Source organism: Uloborus diversus, chromosome 1, assembly GCF_026930045.1.
Source record: "Uloborus diversus isolate 005 chromosome 1, Udiv.v.3.1, whole genome shotgun sequence".
Taxonomy (NCBI): domain Eukaryota; kingdom Metazoa; phylum Arthropoda; class Arachnida; order Araneae; family Uloboridae; genus Uloborus; species Uloborus diversus.
In genome coordinates, this window is record NC_072731.1 from 151324736 (window position 1) to 151341756 (window position 17021).

Genomic DNA, 17021 nt, shown 5'->3' on the forward strand with positions numbered 1-17021 from the left:
TAAGTACTGATAAATATTGGTAGAGAAGATAAATAAATACTTTTGTGCTGAATAGTAAAGTCAGACCAAACAACGTAAGTAGAAGCACAAATATGTAAATTACAGCAAATTTACATATTTGTGCTTCTACTTACGTTGTTTGGTCTGACTTTATTGGTACAGAAACTTAGAAAGTACGAAAATTAATCCCAGAATTTGCTGAAAAATGGGGTAAAGAATATTGTTGTTGTTGCTGTTTTTCTCTTTTGTTTTTCGTTTTCCTTCCGAGTAAGGAAAATTTTTCAACATGGACAAACAAAAAACCCGAAGGACTGTTCAATCTTTTTCGCGTTGAATCACCGATAGATAAAGTCCCAAACTCGCAATGAAGAACGCTTCCTCGCCAAAACGAAAGAGTGAAGTTTCTTACAACCCTATAACCACGTGAACGTCCTCACCTACACGAACATCTCGAAGGTCACGAACCGACAACCGACTCGAAGGCTTCCACGTGGCGCGACCAAACCAGTCTTCGAACATACAGCAAAAGAAACCGTCAGTACTCAGCAGGCTTTAAAATACAATAATCTTATTATTCGGTGTTTGCTTTTTAAGCTTTAAGGGTAAGTTGATCTGTTTGATTACTGTTTGAATTTATTCATTTAGCAAAATGTATAGTTATCAGTGCACCCGGAAAATGAATTTTGGTATTTTTAGTAAAATGTTGTGATGATATAATGAAGAGGTGTCGAGTGTCGTACGTAACGTGCAAAAGGTTGTTGTGCTTTTGATGAACGATGATGACAGCGGTGTCCATCTCGAAGGGGGGGGGGGGGGGGGGGGAAGGGGTCATGGCGCAGACTGCGCCATTTAAATTTTTAGGGGGACTCTTTTTTGGATGGGGGGATTTTTGCGACATTTTATGGAGGTGCGCCCTCGATCTTAGGGGGGTAGGCCTCACAATTATTACTTCCGTTATGAACGAAATCACATTTCATTCATTTATGTTTCTAACAAGTACAAAGGACTGAAAATTGTTTCTTTGTATGAGTAATAATTAAAGTAAAATTATAAACATACACAGGGTGGCGACAGATCAGGGAAAAGTCAGGGAACTTTATCACTCAGGGAAAAATCAGGGAATTTTGAAAAAATGACGAAAATTCAGGGAAAATAGATCAAATGAAGAAAAAAAAAAATCCTTGCAAAATGAAGTACTTCGATTCCCTACGAATTTTCCTCCAATTATTTGTATTAAAAAAGTAAAATTAATGAGGTACGATTATATAGTGCCGCTTATTTGTGCATTTATTTTCCTCATGGTCAAAGTATTCAATCTTAGGATGAGCTTCCTAAAATTGCTTCTGTGTCTAGTGTCTGTCTTATTTTACTTTACTCGAATTTTCCTTCCAAGCATTCCAAGCTACGTAAAATAAACAACTCTACATTCAAAGAGGAATCCGTCATTAATGACTTTGCTCCCTTGCCTTTACTCATTCTCTTGAAGTAATTAGCATACTGTTATCACGTTTTCAAGAAAAAAATCTTAGTTTTTTAAATTAATGCTGAAAAAGTCTTACAAGTTATCACTTGGCGTTTTTAATTTAATTGTTAAAATTAAATTTTGACTGAAAATCAATTTTTTTTTTGCCATGGTATTATTCGCTGTCACTTCAGATTACACAAAGAGGTTTTTTTTTTTCAGACTTTAAAACTCTTTTATTTTAAAACCATATATATATATATATACATTTCGAAATTAATAATTGTTTTTGAATTTCAATGTTGTTTGTTACTAAAGTAATCTAAATTTTATTTTTTCGACAACTAATGAAATCATTTGAAATTGAATTGTGTACGTAAGTAAATATATTTTTTAAATTTTTAATTGTTAAAATACTGTATTCATTCATTAAAACCTAAGTTCTTAATTACAGAATAGCTCAATATGACTGGTTGATGAAAGATTTCAATTTGTTTTTCATAAATATGTATATTCTGCCGCGTGTAAGTAAAGGGCAGTAACTGCACATTTTTCCTTTTTTTTTTTTTTTTTGCATTTTTATCATCTATTGTATGTTAATCTTTATTGTACATACTCGCTTTTTTGGTTTCCGCTGAAAAAGAGGCGCGAAAAAACGTCTAATGGGGTCGTTTCCAAAATTTTAAAAGTATTTTTTTCTGAAAGAACATGCTTAAAAATATAGGATCTGACCATTTTTCAAATAATTTATTTAAGTGTAATACTTAAAAAAAAACTTAAATCGGTGCGCTTTCATTGTTTACAATTCTGTCGTGTGACATCACAAATGATGAAATGCCATTCAATGTTGCCATTCACTTAACAAAATATTTAATTCGCATCTTTACTCACGTGTATTGGCAACGATATGGTTGATAGCAATCGTAGAGCGCAATTTTAATTCGCAGCTTGATTATCATAACGTGGAAACGCGGAAGAAAGATGCGCCAAAATGCATCATTTGTGACGTCATAAAGACCAAGCCTTGTTTAAAAAATCGGAAATTTTAAAAAATTAAAAAAAAAAAAAAAACTGTTGGAAAAATGGATGTATTTTCTGGGTCCATGTATTTTTTTTTTTTTTTGCTCATTCTATCCATTTCAATGACTAAAAGTAGTACTTTTAGCTGAAGGAAACCACCCCATTCCAACATTTTCTTATTGTTAGTAATGAGTCCACCACATTTCTTCAAATATCTCGAAAACTTATTTCTGCAGATACTGCCGTTTACCTGCACACGGCAGTATTATAATTTACGTAAGTAAAACTGCATTACTTCTGTACTTTAACTGTCACTTGTTATTCTTGCAGCAACAAATATACTGCTTGAAAATTCAGTTTGAGATTATTTCCATTTATTTTTTTAGTTTTATCATGAATAGATAGTATATCTTTAAGAGTGGTTTTAATAATTTATTAGAATTCTTATGTTAACCGGTTCCTGGAAGTAAAGTATTTGTTTTAGATTTCCTGCAATATTTCTCTGTCGATAGTTTAATATACTATTTTTACCAAAAGGAAAAAAAAAAGAGCATCTTTTCAAAATATATTTTTAACTAACAGCTTAAACCATTCTAAACACACATTTTATTTAATATGCAATGCTTTTTAGGTAAGGCAAAGAAAGGAAACCATTATCATTGGTAACGTAAATCAGGGGAATGTAGTGAACTTAATCAGGGGAAAGTCAGGGACATTTTTTTTCCAGTTCCTGTCGTCACCCTGTAATAAATTATTTAAATTGCAACATAACTTAATTTTATTAGGGCTCGACCGATGGCATTTTTTGGCCGATGGGCCGATGCCGATTGTTGGCCGATTGTTCAAAGATGACCGATGGCCGATTGCCGATTGTTTTCCTCCAAATGGCCGATTGCCGATGGCCGATGCCGTTGGCCGATGGCAAAAAAAATAAAAAATCAAACAGAAATAAATTGATAAGATTGTCAGGGATTTAAAGGATCATTGATTCATTTCACTTTACTTCCTTTCTACGAATAAGAAATTGTAATCACAAAAAAAAAAAAAAATCAGGTTTCGACCTAAATTTCTATTTTACGATTACCCAATTTATACTTCACAAGTTTTTTCGCCACATCTGTACATGCATATGTACCTAAGAACATATAGATGACCGAAATATCCATTTTGAACGCCTCCTTAGTTAATTATCGCAAATTCTCTTGTGATGTCTTCATGCGAGTAAACTTGCGTCACTCAAAAACGTTATGAAATAGTAAGTTGAAAACTCATACGTGCGTAGTATGATCTAAAAGTTCGAGACAAGTTTTATAAAACCTTACCTTGAATAGTTCACATTACCGAAGCACATCTATCTACATAATAGTCAGCTTGAACGACTATGCACTTCTGCCAACGTTAGTGCAGCTTTTAGAAGCACTCCTGGAAGACATTTTTCGCAACTTCCTGTAAGGCCTCTTGCGCTGCCGCTTTAACTTCATCGTGGGAAAGAAAGCGACTTTCATGTTGAGGATGCACGGTTTGATTGGTTAATGCTCTGATATGACAAACAAATAAACTAACGTTTCGTCGGAGTTAGCTCCATGTGACTTTTACCTGTTCCCAGCGAAAAAACATTTGCATAGACGCCGCTTTCTTCCGCCAGGAGAAGATAAAGCTGCATCATAGAAGGTAGCAAAAAATGGCTTCCAGGCGTGTTCCCAAAATTTATATGAACACTGGCAGAAGTACATAGTCCCTCAAGGTGACCTTTTGAAGGTGGATGTGCTTCGGTAATGTAAACTAATCTGGGTAAAGTTTTATACAGCTTGTCCCCAAACTTTTGGATCCTACTACGTCTGTTTAGGGTGTGGTTATGCTTCTCATTTTTTTGACTGCTGTATGATGAAAGAGAAAGAACAACAGCCAAAAAAAAAAAAAAAAAAAAAGAAAGAAAGAAAAAGGAAGAAAAACAAAGAGACTGTTTAATAACCAATTGATTTGTTTGTTTTTTTTAATTGAACATACAACTAAGATTTCAGTAATATTGTAATAATGTATGGATTTAAATACATTAAACATAGTTAAAAAACATTAAATTATGTTGTTTAATCATTAAAAAAATAAGAATAAAACTATGGAACCGTCAAAAAATTACGCAATTAAAGTGGAAAGATTGCACGTGACATTTTTTAGTCATCAAATTAAACAAAAAAGATAACAGATAAATTACAATATTAAATCGAAATAGGAATATTTTTATACTTATTTAAAATTTATGAATAGAAAAGTTTACATTTTTCATAAAAGCTATAACAGTGACATAAATTTTGCTGAAAAAAGAAATACAAACTCAATATTTACACCAAGTTAATGACTGAATACATATACTACTTGATCTAATGTTTGCACATATAATATTGAACAATTTGATTGTTTAATCTTTTATGAAGCTTTACAAACAAGTTCAAATTAAATTTTTCAATTTAACAATAATTTTATGAAATTTAAAAAAATGCATAATAGAAAATACTTCAAACTTTTCTATAAAAAACGAAAATATCTTATTCATTGATTTTATATAACTACATAAAAATAGCTACTTACAACAGAAAAAAAATTGATCGCTATTAATGATGCAAAAAAGATAGCGCATTACGAAATATAGGTGAAACAAGTATGAGAAATACGCAAAATGACATTTATTGACTAAAATAAATAATCGCTAAATATTTAAGAAATGCTTGAAACAACGAGGGTAAGTTAGAGGGGTCACCCTCTATTTTGGAGTAACTCACACTTCGGCCTCATTTTTACTTCCTTTTACAAAAAAGGAAGTATTGTATTCGCGAAAAAAATTTCACTCAAAAATCAGCCTGACCACTCCTGAATGAATGTTGAGTTTTTTTTTTTTTTTAAACCCGACCACACGCGGGTAAGTGCCTAAGAACGTATAGACCCCCGAAATATCAATTTTGAAATTCCCCGAGTTAATTACAACGAATTTTCTCGTGACGTTCCTATGTACGTATGTATGTTTGTATGTATGTGCGTATGTATGTCGCATAACTCAAGAATGGTATGTCCTAGAAAGTTGAAATGTGGTACGTAGACTCCTAGTGGAGTCTAGTTGTACACCTCCCCTTTTGGTTGCAATCGGGTGTTTTAAAAGGGGGCTTTTGCCCCTTTTTTGGGGGGAAATCATTGTTAATTTCGATGCAAACTCAAGTGGTGTTATAATTTGGCGGACACTTGACGATAATATGCCAGTCTTTTGGTCGCCAAGTTCTGTTACCAACTTGGCGACAAATTTAGCGATTTAAAAAAAAAATTTATTTTTTAAAAATCTGGTTTCAATTTGGCCACTGTTGGTGATATTTAGAGAGTTAACTATTGAATCACACTAAAATTGCCAATAATGGGGAAATAACATTATGTTGGTGCGAAAAGAAGTCCTGTGATGCACACATCAGCTCGTTTTAGTACAGAACCGCTACCACCAACGCCTCGGAAGAGTTTCTGAATCTACTTCAGCACTTCCGAAGAAAAAATTCAAAAGTCCCTTTGATTTCCAAATTATGTCACCATTCAAACCGTCTTTAATCAATTCCTTGCATTAATGCTCTAAATTCTTTCTAAACAATAGATAAAGTTTGAAAAAAAAATCTCTAATTTTATGAATGGTATTAGTTTTAAACAACTCAGAAGTACAACTACAGTTTAATTTCAGAAATTGAGGGAGTGGGAGGAGAGAGGCACGCAAAAGTGTTCTCGGAAATTTAAAAAAAAAAAAAAATAGTCGTAAAAAATAGAGTTCAAAATAATCATAAGCATTGAACAGAAAAATCCTTTCAAAACTTGCACCCGAGTTTGTTTTGACGTGCAATGGCGGATTTAAAACAAAGCAAATGTTACAATTGCGCGAGAGGCCTCATAACCATAGGGGCACCGTAGGAGTTACAAAAATGATTCTGATAAAAGTTTTACAACTTCTATGATAGAGAAATAGCACCCCAAAATGTATTTCGACGGCTCGCGCATTGGCAGCAAAGTTTGGAAAAAAGGTAAAAAATGTTATATATACGTTTGATGAAAATTGAGGGTCTTCCAAATGCCCTCCTATTAGTTTTTTGACCTCGCGACGGCCTTGTCAAAAGAAACTACAATAATTTGCTTCAATAAGAGTTGAAGACACTGAAACTATTACATATAAGATTTTTATGACCTCAGCTTCTTCGAAAACAAAATCCTGGATCAACTCTGCTAAGATGCAAACATTTTGAAAGTGCCGAAATGTACGTTTAACATTATCGAGACTATAATTTTTTTATTTCTGCAGTTATTCTAGAGAAAAAAAAAAGAGATTAAGCTTAAATAAAATACCTCAAGCAGATTGAGTCATTATGCAAAATATGTGCCATGTGCGCATTCGCACGATACACTCACAGACGCACACGCAGACACATAAGCTATATATGGGGCACCCATATGGGACCTCAGGTTGTTTAGTTGGTGAAAAGGGGTCGTGACGTGAAAAAGGTTGGGAACCACTAGCCTAGAGCCACTATAAAAGACTAAAGGTCACTGGATACATCAGACTAATAATAAGAGTTCTCTTATTATTAGTCTACTGGAAAGTCGCCCATCAAGGTATGACGGGTGAAAATTGTTTCTACTCTTCTACATTTGAACAAAGCCATTGCCTGTTTGGTGATATTTTCATAGTTGAAATTGTAACCCTAACTCCAGTGGATCAACCCTAAACTCCAGTAGGTAGCGTTCATTGTTGACCTGTGGAAAAACTTTTATGTTTTTTAAAATGGCAACAGTATTAGCCAAGCAGTTTGGTATATATACCCAGTGAATTCAGGTTCTGTTTGTTCTGTTATGATTTTAATTTATGTTCGTTCATTTTAGTTCATAATTTTTCTTTAATAAAATGTTATAAGTTAATTGGTTTCATGTATCTGTTATAACCGCATGGCAGAAGAGAGTAAGAAGTTGTTTCGCGACATCATTTTTGGTACATCAGGCCGCGAAGTCGTGAAAAGTGGAAATTGTGAGAGTTGTGTTGGAAGTTGTTGGAAATTTTGTGGCACGTGCAAAGGTCGTGAGTGGTTTTTCATTTCTATTTCGACTGAAGTTTATGTCATTTCTACTGTGTTGTTATGAACGGAGCTGTTGTTGAATAGTAGGAAATTTGGCTCGTGAATTGAGAATTATAGAAATTGTGCTTTTACTTACGTTAGTCGATAATTGAAGTAAATGAGGATTGAAATGGCAGATATTGAAAAGTTAAAAGAGCAGCTCTTAGAATGACGACAACTAAACTAATTAAAAAAAATTTAAGACTTTTTGGTGAAGATTGAAACTTGCAGGGAGGATAATGATACTAAGTCGAGTATTTTTAAAGAGTTTCATGAGCAATTACTTCAGAAAGAAAAAAGTCTGAATTTTGTGAATTTGGACATTGAAGCGTATTTACCGCTAGATGAAATTGAAAAGGATTGTACTACTTCCGAAGAATATTCGAAAAATCTAGTACTTTGGAAGCAACGAATAAAAAATAGAACTTTTGGAGACTAAAACTAACAATTCCAGTTCAGTTAATTCCTCAGAATTAAATGTTCAGAATGTTAGGACTGTAAAATTGCCTCGATTAAACATTAAAACTTACTATGGGGATCCAGTGGGATATTTGGAGTTTATGAATCAGTTTAATAATGCAATTGATAAAAATACAAATTTAAGCAAAATTGACAAGTTTAATTATTTAAAGACAGGTTTTTGGGAGGTGCTGCAGCAAATTGCATTAAAGGTTTTACTTTATCAGAAGAAAATTACGATTCGGCTATTGAATTACTAAAAAAGCGTTTTGGTAATACATACTTTGATTCAGTTACACATGAATAATTTATTGAAAATTCCTGCTGTGTATAATTCAAGGGATTTAAATAGGTTGCGAATTTTTTTGATAAAGTGGAAGTTCAAATTAGGAATTTGAAAAGTTTAGGCATTGAAATAGATTCATACTGTAATTTGTTAACACCAATCATACTTGATCGTGTTCCTAGAGATCTTGTTTTGGAATTCAATAGAAAATATTCGGAAGGATATAAATTTCAGGACGTTCTTACTTTCTTAGAAAGTGAAATTCAATCGCGTGAACGTGCATTACTTGTGCAATTAAGGTCGGAATAGTTTAAATCTGGTTCAGAAAATTCTGATAAGAATGATTGTAAAAATGGGTCAAGTAACAGTAAGAGTTATAAAAACTATGCTGCGACAGCAAACTATGTGGCTAGTACAAAAAAGCATTGTGTATTTTGTAATAGTCCAGATCATGAGTTTTGTGAGGATAAAACTATCGAAGATCGTAGAAATAAGTTTAAAAATGAAAACCGTTGCTTTGAATGTTTTTCGAAAAATCAGTATAGTCGCATGTGCAGGTTAAAAATTGAATGCAAATTTTGTAAAAGTAAATTTCACAGTTACGTTTTATGTGAAAATGCTAAAAATAAACCTTTAAGTAATGACAAAGTTAATGAACAAAATAACTCTGTGACGCACTGTAATTCGTCGGCTTTAAAATCAAATATTTTATTGCTTACATGTTCAGTGATTGCAAGTGCAGGTAAAGATTCAAATTCTGTAGAAATTGCTCGAGTACTTTTAGATAACGGTTCTGAAAGATCTTGGATCACAAAATCTTTAGCAAGTCGTTTAAAATTAAATATAGTTAGAAGGGAAAGGCTTTCAGTTTACTCTTTCGGTTCGGTAAAAACATCGGAAAAAATTTATGAGGTTGCAAAACTTAAACTATCAAATAGAAATAATTCTGAATCATCAATTGAAATTGAAGTTTTAGTAACGCAAACAATAACTTCAGCATCCTTAGCGGTACCAAATGTCAACGTTCAAAATGCATTGCAACAGAAAGGCTTGTTCCTTGCAGATATGTGTAATAGTGAAAATGAAATTGTTGAAGTTTTAATTGGAGGGGATGTGTTTTGGGGTATAATTTGCGATTCAAAAGTTCAAAATAGATGAAACATTAAGTTGATTGCACCAACGATGTTTGGGTTAGCTATTCAGGGGGTCCAACAAAATTGCAATTCAAGCTTCGTAGGAGTTTTGGCTACGGATTGCGTAATTGCAAAGGATGTTCAGGTTCTTTGGGATCGTGATGTTTTAGGTATCACAGATAAGGAGGAATTAACTTTAACAGATAAGCGTATAATAGATAGATTTCAATCAAATTTAAAATTCATTCAGGGTAGATATGAAACACGATTGCTATGGAAATTTTCCCCGATTGAATTGGGGAATAATTTTTGTAATGCAAAGAAAAGATTTGATAAATTGCAAATAATTCTTCGGAAGGATGAATGGTTGGCTAAAGAATATAATAAAATTGTTGAGGAACAAGAACGGCTAGGTATAGTTCAGGAATGTATTAGAACTGAAAACGAATACTTTATGCCACATCGTCCTGTTGTTAGGATTGATAAGGATACGACTAAAGTGAGACTCGTTTTTAATTGTAGTTCAAAATTAAAGCAAAATATTTCGTTAAATGATGCGTTAGAATGTGGTCCAAATTTAAACGCTAACATTCTTGATATTATGCTAAACTTTAGGAAGTTTAAAATTGCATTCAATGCAGACATTGAAAAGGCTTTCCTTATGATTAGTATTGCAAAAAATGATCGTATTTATTTGAAATTTATTTGGGCTTCAAATAACTCTGAGGGATATAAAATTATGCAAATGAATCGATTACCATTCGGTTGTACAATGTCAAATTTTGTTCTCAGTGCTACAATTAAAACTCACATAAAAAAATATGAAGATAATAGGCGTAAAACTGTTGAAATGTTGAAAAGTTCATTGTACGTCGATGATTTGTATTTTGGAGCTGAACGTGTGGAAGAAGCATTTCAGTTGTCGTCTGATGCCGTATCAGTTTTGAAAGATGGGGGTTTCAACTTCAGAAAGCTGAGATCTAATTCAGTTGAATTGGAATCTTTATGGGTTGACCAGGGTCTGAGTACTAGTGAGTGTTTGGAAAATTGTCAGTTAAAGGTGTTAGGGTTGAATTGGAATGCTAAGGAGGACAGTTTGTCATTAGGTGTAAAATCTTTGTTGAGTAATTTATCTTCGTTGAAAAATACTAAGCGTTGTGTGCTGCAGACAGCCGCAATGATATTTGATCCAATGGGTTTTTTGTCTCCTTTTGTTGTAAGAATTAGATGTTTAATGCAAGATATTTGGAAAATAGGTGCAGATTGGGATGATGAATTGCCAGAGAATTTGACTTTGAAGTGGAGAAAGTGGTATGGGGAGATTAAAGATTTAGATTCAATAACGGTAGAAAGATATTTCTTTTTAAATGTGAGTGACCTTAGGGATTCTGTTGAAATACACATATTTTCGGACGCGTCATTAGTGACTTATGGTGCGGTTGCATACTTTAGGTATAGTAATAAGAAGAATGAAGTTTCGACGTCCTTTATAATGTCAAAAGTCAGAGTGGCACCGTTGAAAAAGTTAACGCTTCCGAGACTGGAATTGTTAGGAGTGTTAGTGGCTGCAAAATTGTGTAAATATTTGTCTGGTTTATTTAATAATTTGTCTGATAGAATAATATTATGGACGGATTCAGAAATCTGTTTGTGTTGGGTTAGAGGTTCATTTAGGGAGTGGAAACAATTTGTTGCAAATCGTATTTGTCTTATTCAAGATTTGACTTCACCTAGTATGTGGAAATTTTGTCCAGGTTTAATGAATCCAGCAGATAAACTGACAAGAGGTGAATCATTGAGTTAGTTGAAAAATGACATTGTGTGGTGGCGCGGACCAAAGTGCTTGACTAGTCCTAGTGATGGGGGGCCGTTGCAAAAACAATACTGTTCGAATGACGCGGCGGAAGTTGAACTTTTGAAAGTTAGTGTTAACACGGTTGTTTCATCGTATAGTCCTGTATTAAAAGTTAACGACTTTAGTAATCTCAAAAAATTACTGAGAGTGACTGCATGGGTGTTGAGATTTATTTCGAAGTCCAGAAAATTATCAATTGAAAAGGGTCCACTGAGTGCTATAGAATTACAAGAAGCTGAAGAGATGTGGATAAAAACTGTGCAGTGGGAAGTGTTCCGCGAGGAAATTCAAAGGCTTCAAAAGAATCAGCAGATTAGTACATCTTCTAAGATTTATTCCTTAACTCCATATCTGGACGAGACTGGTGTTCTTAGGGTAAGAGGACGTCTAAAGGAGGCTCCCTTGACTGAAAATCAAAAACATCCAGTTTTACTTCCGAAATCGAAATTTGCGGGATTAGTGATTTTTCATGAACTTCTTCGTGTCTTTCATTCGGGTGTATCATCAACTTTAGCTCAAGTGCGTAAGAAATTCTGGATACCGAAAGGAAGACAGACTGTGAAAAGAGTTATTTCTACTTGTTTAATCTGCAAAAAATATTCGTTAAAACCAGCTAAGCAGTTAACTGGTCAATTACCCTTGGAACGTATTGCTGAAAGTCCACCGTTTACTAATGTGGGAACTGACTTTAGTGGTGCAATAACTGTTAAATCTAAATTAACCAGTTGTGAGAAAGTGTACATTGTATTATTTACATGTGCCATAACTAGAGCGGTTCATATTGAAGTGGTGCAAGATATGTCCGTAAAGTTTTATATTCGCTTTGAGACGTTTCCTAGCAAGAAGAGGAAATACAAAAATAATATTTTCGGATAATGCAAAGACTCTCCGTTCATCTTGTGAAATGCTGAAATCTTTTCGTAAAATAATATCCAGAGCTGCAGAATTTTGTAGCGTCGGAAAACATCATTTGGAAATTTATTCCAGAACGTTCTCCATGGTGGGGAGGTTTTTGGGAACGATTGATGAAAAGTATTAAAGATCCGCTGAGAAAAATACTCGGTAGAGCTCTATTGACATTAGAAGAGCTTGCTACCATCCTTACAGAAATTGAGTTTATTTTGAATAATAGACCAATTACCTATGAGTTCAACGATTTAAATGAACCTATTGCATTAACGCCTTCATGTTTTTTATTTGCAGGAAAGGACAAGATTAACTTTCCAAATTATTTCCTTGAGATATTTGACAAAAACTCTAACCAAAAGACTTTACAGAAACGTAAATTGTTCCAGACTCGTTTAATCAAGCAAATTTGGTCTCAGTGGAAAGAACAGTATTTATTGCAATTGAGAAGTGCTCATAACTTTTTAGTTCCTCACTCCCAACAGAACTTAAAAATTCTAGATGTAGTGCTTGTTGAAGGACCTTTGAAAAATAAGTTACTGTGGGACATGGGTGTAATCGATAAAGTTCTCATAGGAAGAGATGGCAATGTACGTGCTTGCATAGTCCGCACGTCTAAAGGTTGCTTAAGAAGAGCAATTCAACTACTATATCCATTCGAAGTGACTGTTTTGTAATGAAATGTATTGTTTATTGTACGTTTAAATTAGTTTAATTTCAGACTGAAGTAAGTTCATTGTTAATTTAAGTGATGATTGAAATGTCTAATTTAGTTTAAGTTGATAGATCTGTTTAATTTATGTTCTTAAATTTTAGTGTACTCATTAAAGAGTACAGGTGGGGAGTATGTGGAAAAACTTTTATGTTTTTAAAATGGCAACAGTATTAGCCAAGCAGTTTGGTATATATACCCAGTGAATTCAGGTTCTGTTCGTTCTGTTATGATTTTAATTTATGTTCGTTCATTTTAGTTCATAATTTTTCTTTTATAAAATGTTATAAGTTAATTGGTTTCATGTATCTGTTATCGCGTGGCAGAAGAGAGTAAGAAGTTGTTTCGCGACATGACCATTTTTTCATTTCTTCATTCTCCTGAAATGACACAGTCCAGTAAAACAATGAAGTTACCGGATCGAGTTCAGCCTTGTCACAATAAAGCCTTTCCCTGCATGTTAAACATTACCAAAACATATTATAAAATTATCATGCCGTGGCGCGAGTTTCATTGTTGAAACACGCGGGTTACTCGATTATCGGCTATCATTTATATGAGGATTGGATACACTGCGTCGTAGTATTTCAAGTTTGCGTGGAGAAAGCAGATGTCTCATTGGGGAGGTCGTATCCTACTCAAGTGAGTCGGCATTGCTTTTTCTTTTTCCTCTTTCAGCCGACATTAGCCAGAAATTGCAGTGCCTCCTTTTTTCTTTAATTTAGTCATGTAATTCTTATAGCACCAGCGCCATCTAGTAGAGTTATGACTTAGAATACTCTTAAAGCACACGATTATCAATTAGAAGTAGTTGGGGAAACGATTCGCAACTCTAGCGCTCGAATACACTACGTTGTGGTGATTTGTAAAATTACAGAAAATGGAAAAACATTGCACATTTTACGTGTGTCTGTTGGTAAACATAGGCAGTTTGTTATGAGTATTTATATTAACTCATTCGATGTGTATTATTAGATTTCTTTCAGCAACAGAAATTGTTTCGTCCCTTAATGGTATTTTCGAGCTTCTCAAAATAATGTTAGTTTTCATAATTTCCCTCTAAAAAGTGAATTGATTGTAGTAAATGGCGAAAGCGTAAACACAAGAAAACTCTGAATCAACAAACTTCGCATCGGCATGAAATTAGTGACAAATATGCTCGCCTGTTTGAAGCATTTTATTTGAAAGAGGATAAAATGTTTTACCAGGTAAATTATAGAATTGTTTCGTGTGAATTTGTATAAATATGAGATTTTTATTTTATCTAAAGCTTGAAAGAAAGATTGAAGAATTAGGGCTTTCATCTCAACCTATTTTTAAAATAATTAATTTAACTGACCTTACTTTAGTGCAGTTGGTTTCAGTTGATTGTTTACAGCAGTAGTTGGAATGGACAGTATGCAAAATATATTCTCGAAAATATTGTCGCAGAACGGAATGAAAAATTTTCACCGCGAAAGAATGTTTACAATTTGAACTAGCAAAATGAAAAGCTGGGAATTTTAATCGCTAAAATAGTACGCCAACTGTACTTTATTGCTTACATTATCGGCTGAAGGGTTTCACCAAACATGTGTTTAGGGTTATAGTTTTAGTATTGTGCTAGTAAGGAATCTTGGCGAGATTTTGCTTATCAGTTAAAATATTTTTGTGATGAGATAGAGAAGAGAATATGAAAAAAGGTAGAAAAATTACAGAATTCGATATGTTAAAAGAAATAATGGAAGATCAATCAAAAAGAAAACTACCACCATTCTTTCGTGAGAATTTTATTGATGATTTGCATAACACACACGACAGAACTAAATCATTTAATTCAGAAATTAGAAACACGGGAAACAGAAAAAAAAAATTAACCGATTCGGTAATTTGAGAAATAATTGAGCTACAAATGTAAAGCAATTAGTGCTAGCCAAAGAAATATCATCTTCCTCCTTTGATAAACAATAGTATTGTCATATACATATAAATAAATTATTAGTATTAAATGTTATGAAAAATGTAGTTCCATCAAGAGGTAATAAATATCGAATTCAACATCGTGGAAATGGCTGCTTTAGAACAACAAACACTACAGGTTTTGCATTAATTTCTAATGTTTAGTACTCTCCTTCGTGATTTCTCATTTCTTTCTACCTGGGCCAGAATATCCACAAGACTTAAAATATTGATTTCAAACGAATAATAATGAAAAAAAAAATCATTCATGCAAACAAACATTACTAGGCTTATTATCATTTTATGCGCTGCGCATGCGTTTGCTTTACCTTTTTCATCCGCCATTAGATGATGGCTGCAGTGCCCCCTATAGTTTATTGGAGTTGCGAATCGGTAAATGAGTAATGTTCAATCAAGGCCGAACTCGTTAACTGCAGAACTTCTGTACGGCAACGATCAAGTTCAGCCGTGGTTTAAATCAACGCGTCCTTAATAGTATTAAGGGGGCTTTGGTTCAAATGTAGCAATTATACGTTAATTTTTCTTCCCTCGGAGCATTGTAAGACTTACGACCATGTACGATTACTCCAGAAAAAAAAAAATTATTTCCCAACAAAATGTTATTTGTCCGATAATGATGCTCAGTTTAACTTTTGTTACATTTTTTAGGGATCTGACTTTCATCTTGACTTCAAAATGAAATTGGAAAATGACCTTCATTCACATGAAAATGGAACTGAAGAAAATGGACAGGAGAATTCCAGCGTTTTTCACGTTCCTGAACCAGAACACAGACTTCAGTTTACCTACTGCTTATGGATTTCTCATCGACCTGATGAAAAATTGGTGACTCTGCAGCCTTATGATCAAAACTTAAAAATGATTGCATCGTTTAACTCCGTAGAAAAGTTTTGGAGCATTTATGGACACATTATAAGACCTTCAGAGATGGCAGTTCATAGTGATTTTCATCTTTTTAAACAAGGCATAAAGCCCATGTGGGAGGATGAAGCAAATATTGCTGGAGGTAAATGGATTGTTCGTTTGAGAAAAGGCTTAGCGTCTCGATATTGGGAAGATCTTATTTTAGCAATTTTAGGTGAGCAGTTTATGGTGGGAGAAGAAATTTGCGGAGCTGTTGTTTCTATTCGATTTCAGGAAGACATAATATCCGTTTGGAATAAAACGGCAAGAGACCAGCATGCAACCATTCGTATCCGTGACACCTTAAAAAGAGTATTAAATCTTCCCCCGAACACTGTAGTGGAGTATAAAACTCACGATAATAGTTTAAGAGATAAGTCCAGTTTTCGTAACACATATGTTTTTCTGCACTGATAAATCTCGTATATTTTTGATTTCTAATAAATATTTGAAAACTGTATGTTGCTCATATTCCTAATATTCTGTATTATAGAAATGAGTTAAAAATTATATCAATTAAAAAAAATTCTCTAGCAAGGCCCAAAGTCTATTGCAAGTCATTACGTTTGTATTTGTTTCATGTGGAACATGACAGATTGGTGAAAATTTATTGCTGGTTATTTTAATACTTAATTTGACGGATTATTTTTCACTCTAATGGGATTTCGGTACTCGGCGCATTTTTTATTTTTACCAATTTTAATTTTTTTTATCGCAATTGTAGCAAAATTTCGTAGTTGGCAGCATTCAACAACTTTGAGCTCGAAATTCTAGAGTTGCCATCTACTTGTAGTTATTGCAAATTGCTTTGAGCAATTTTTCTGTTGTCGCCTTAGTAGAAAGTAAACAAATCATCAAATCAAAGTTGCGTATCCTTCACGAAAAAGTAAAGCTTCACCAAGGAGAGATTGTGGATGATTTTCAAGCAGGAACGTCATTTGTAACAGGTAGAATCTGCTAGAAAGTGCAGAGTAATAAGAGTAGCGCTCTCACTGATCCTATCGATTGCAAAATAATATCAAATCTATCACAAATGTTTCCACTTCAAGGTCACCCGCTATCTCTCCGTGGTCTAGCTATACCGAAATTTTAGTCTTGCTTCATGGCTTGTTTTGTTAGGTTAAGTGCGTCAAATAAGGCAACCTAAGGTTCATTCCTTATATCTCGTTCGTTTATGATTCAGTTGACTTCGAGTTTTAT

At 33.6% G+C, this 17021-nt stretch overlaps 1 protein-coding gene across 1 annotated transcript; it reads left to right on the top strand.

The window, feature by feature from the left end:
- Positions 1-494: 494 nt before the first annotated feature.
- On the top strand, positions 495-16235 carry LOC129216275 (eukaryotic translation initiation factor 4E type 2-like). The gene is made up of 2 exons (XM_054850484.1): positions 495-602; positions 15567-16235. The coding sequence occupies exon 2, from the start codon at positions 15594-15596 to the stop codon at positions 16233-16235; it is 642 nt and encodes a 213-aa protein (XP_054706459.1). The 5' UTR covers positions 495-602; positions 15567-15593.
- Positions 16236-17021: the final 786 nt, after the last annotated feature.

Excerpts from the sequence above, each read along its gene's own strand:
- LOC129216275 (XM_054850484.1), top strand. The coding sequence starts at position 15,594 with ATGAAATTGGAAAATGACCTTCATTCACATGAAAATGGAACTGAAGAA.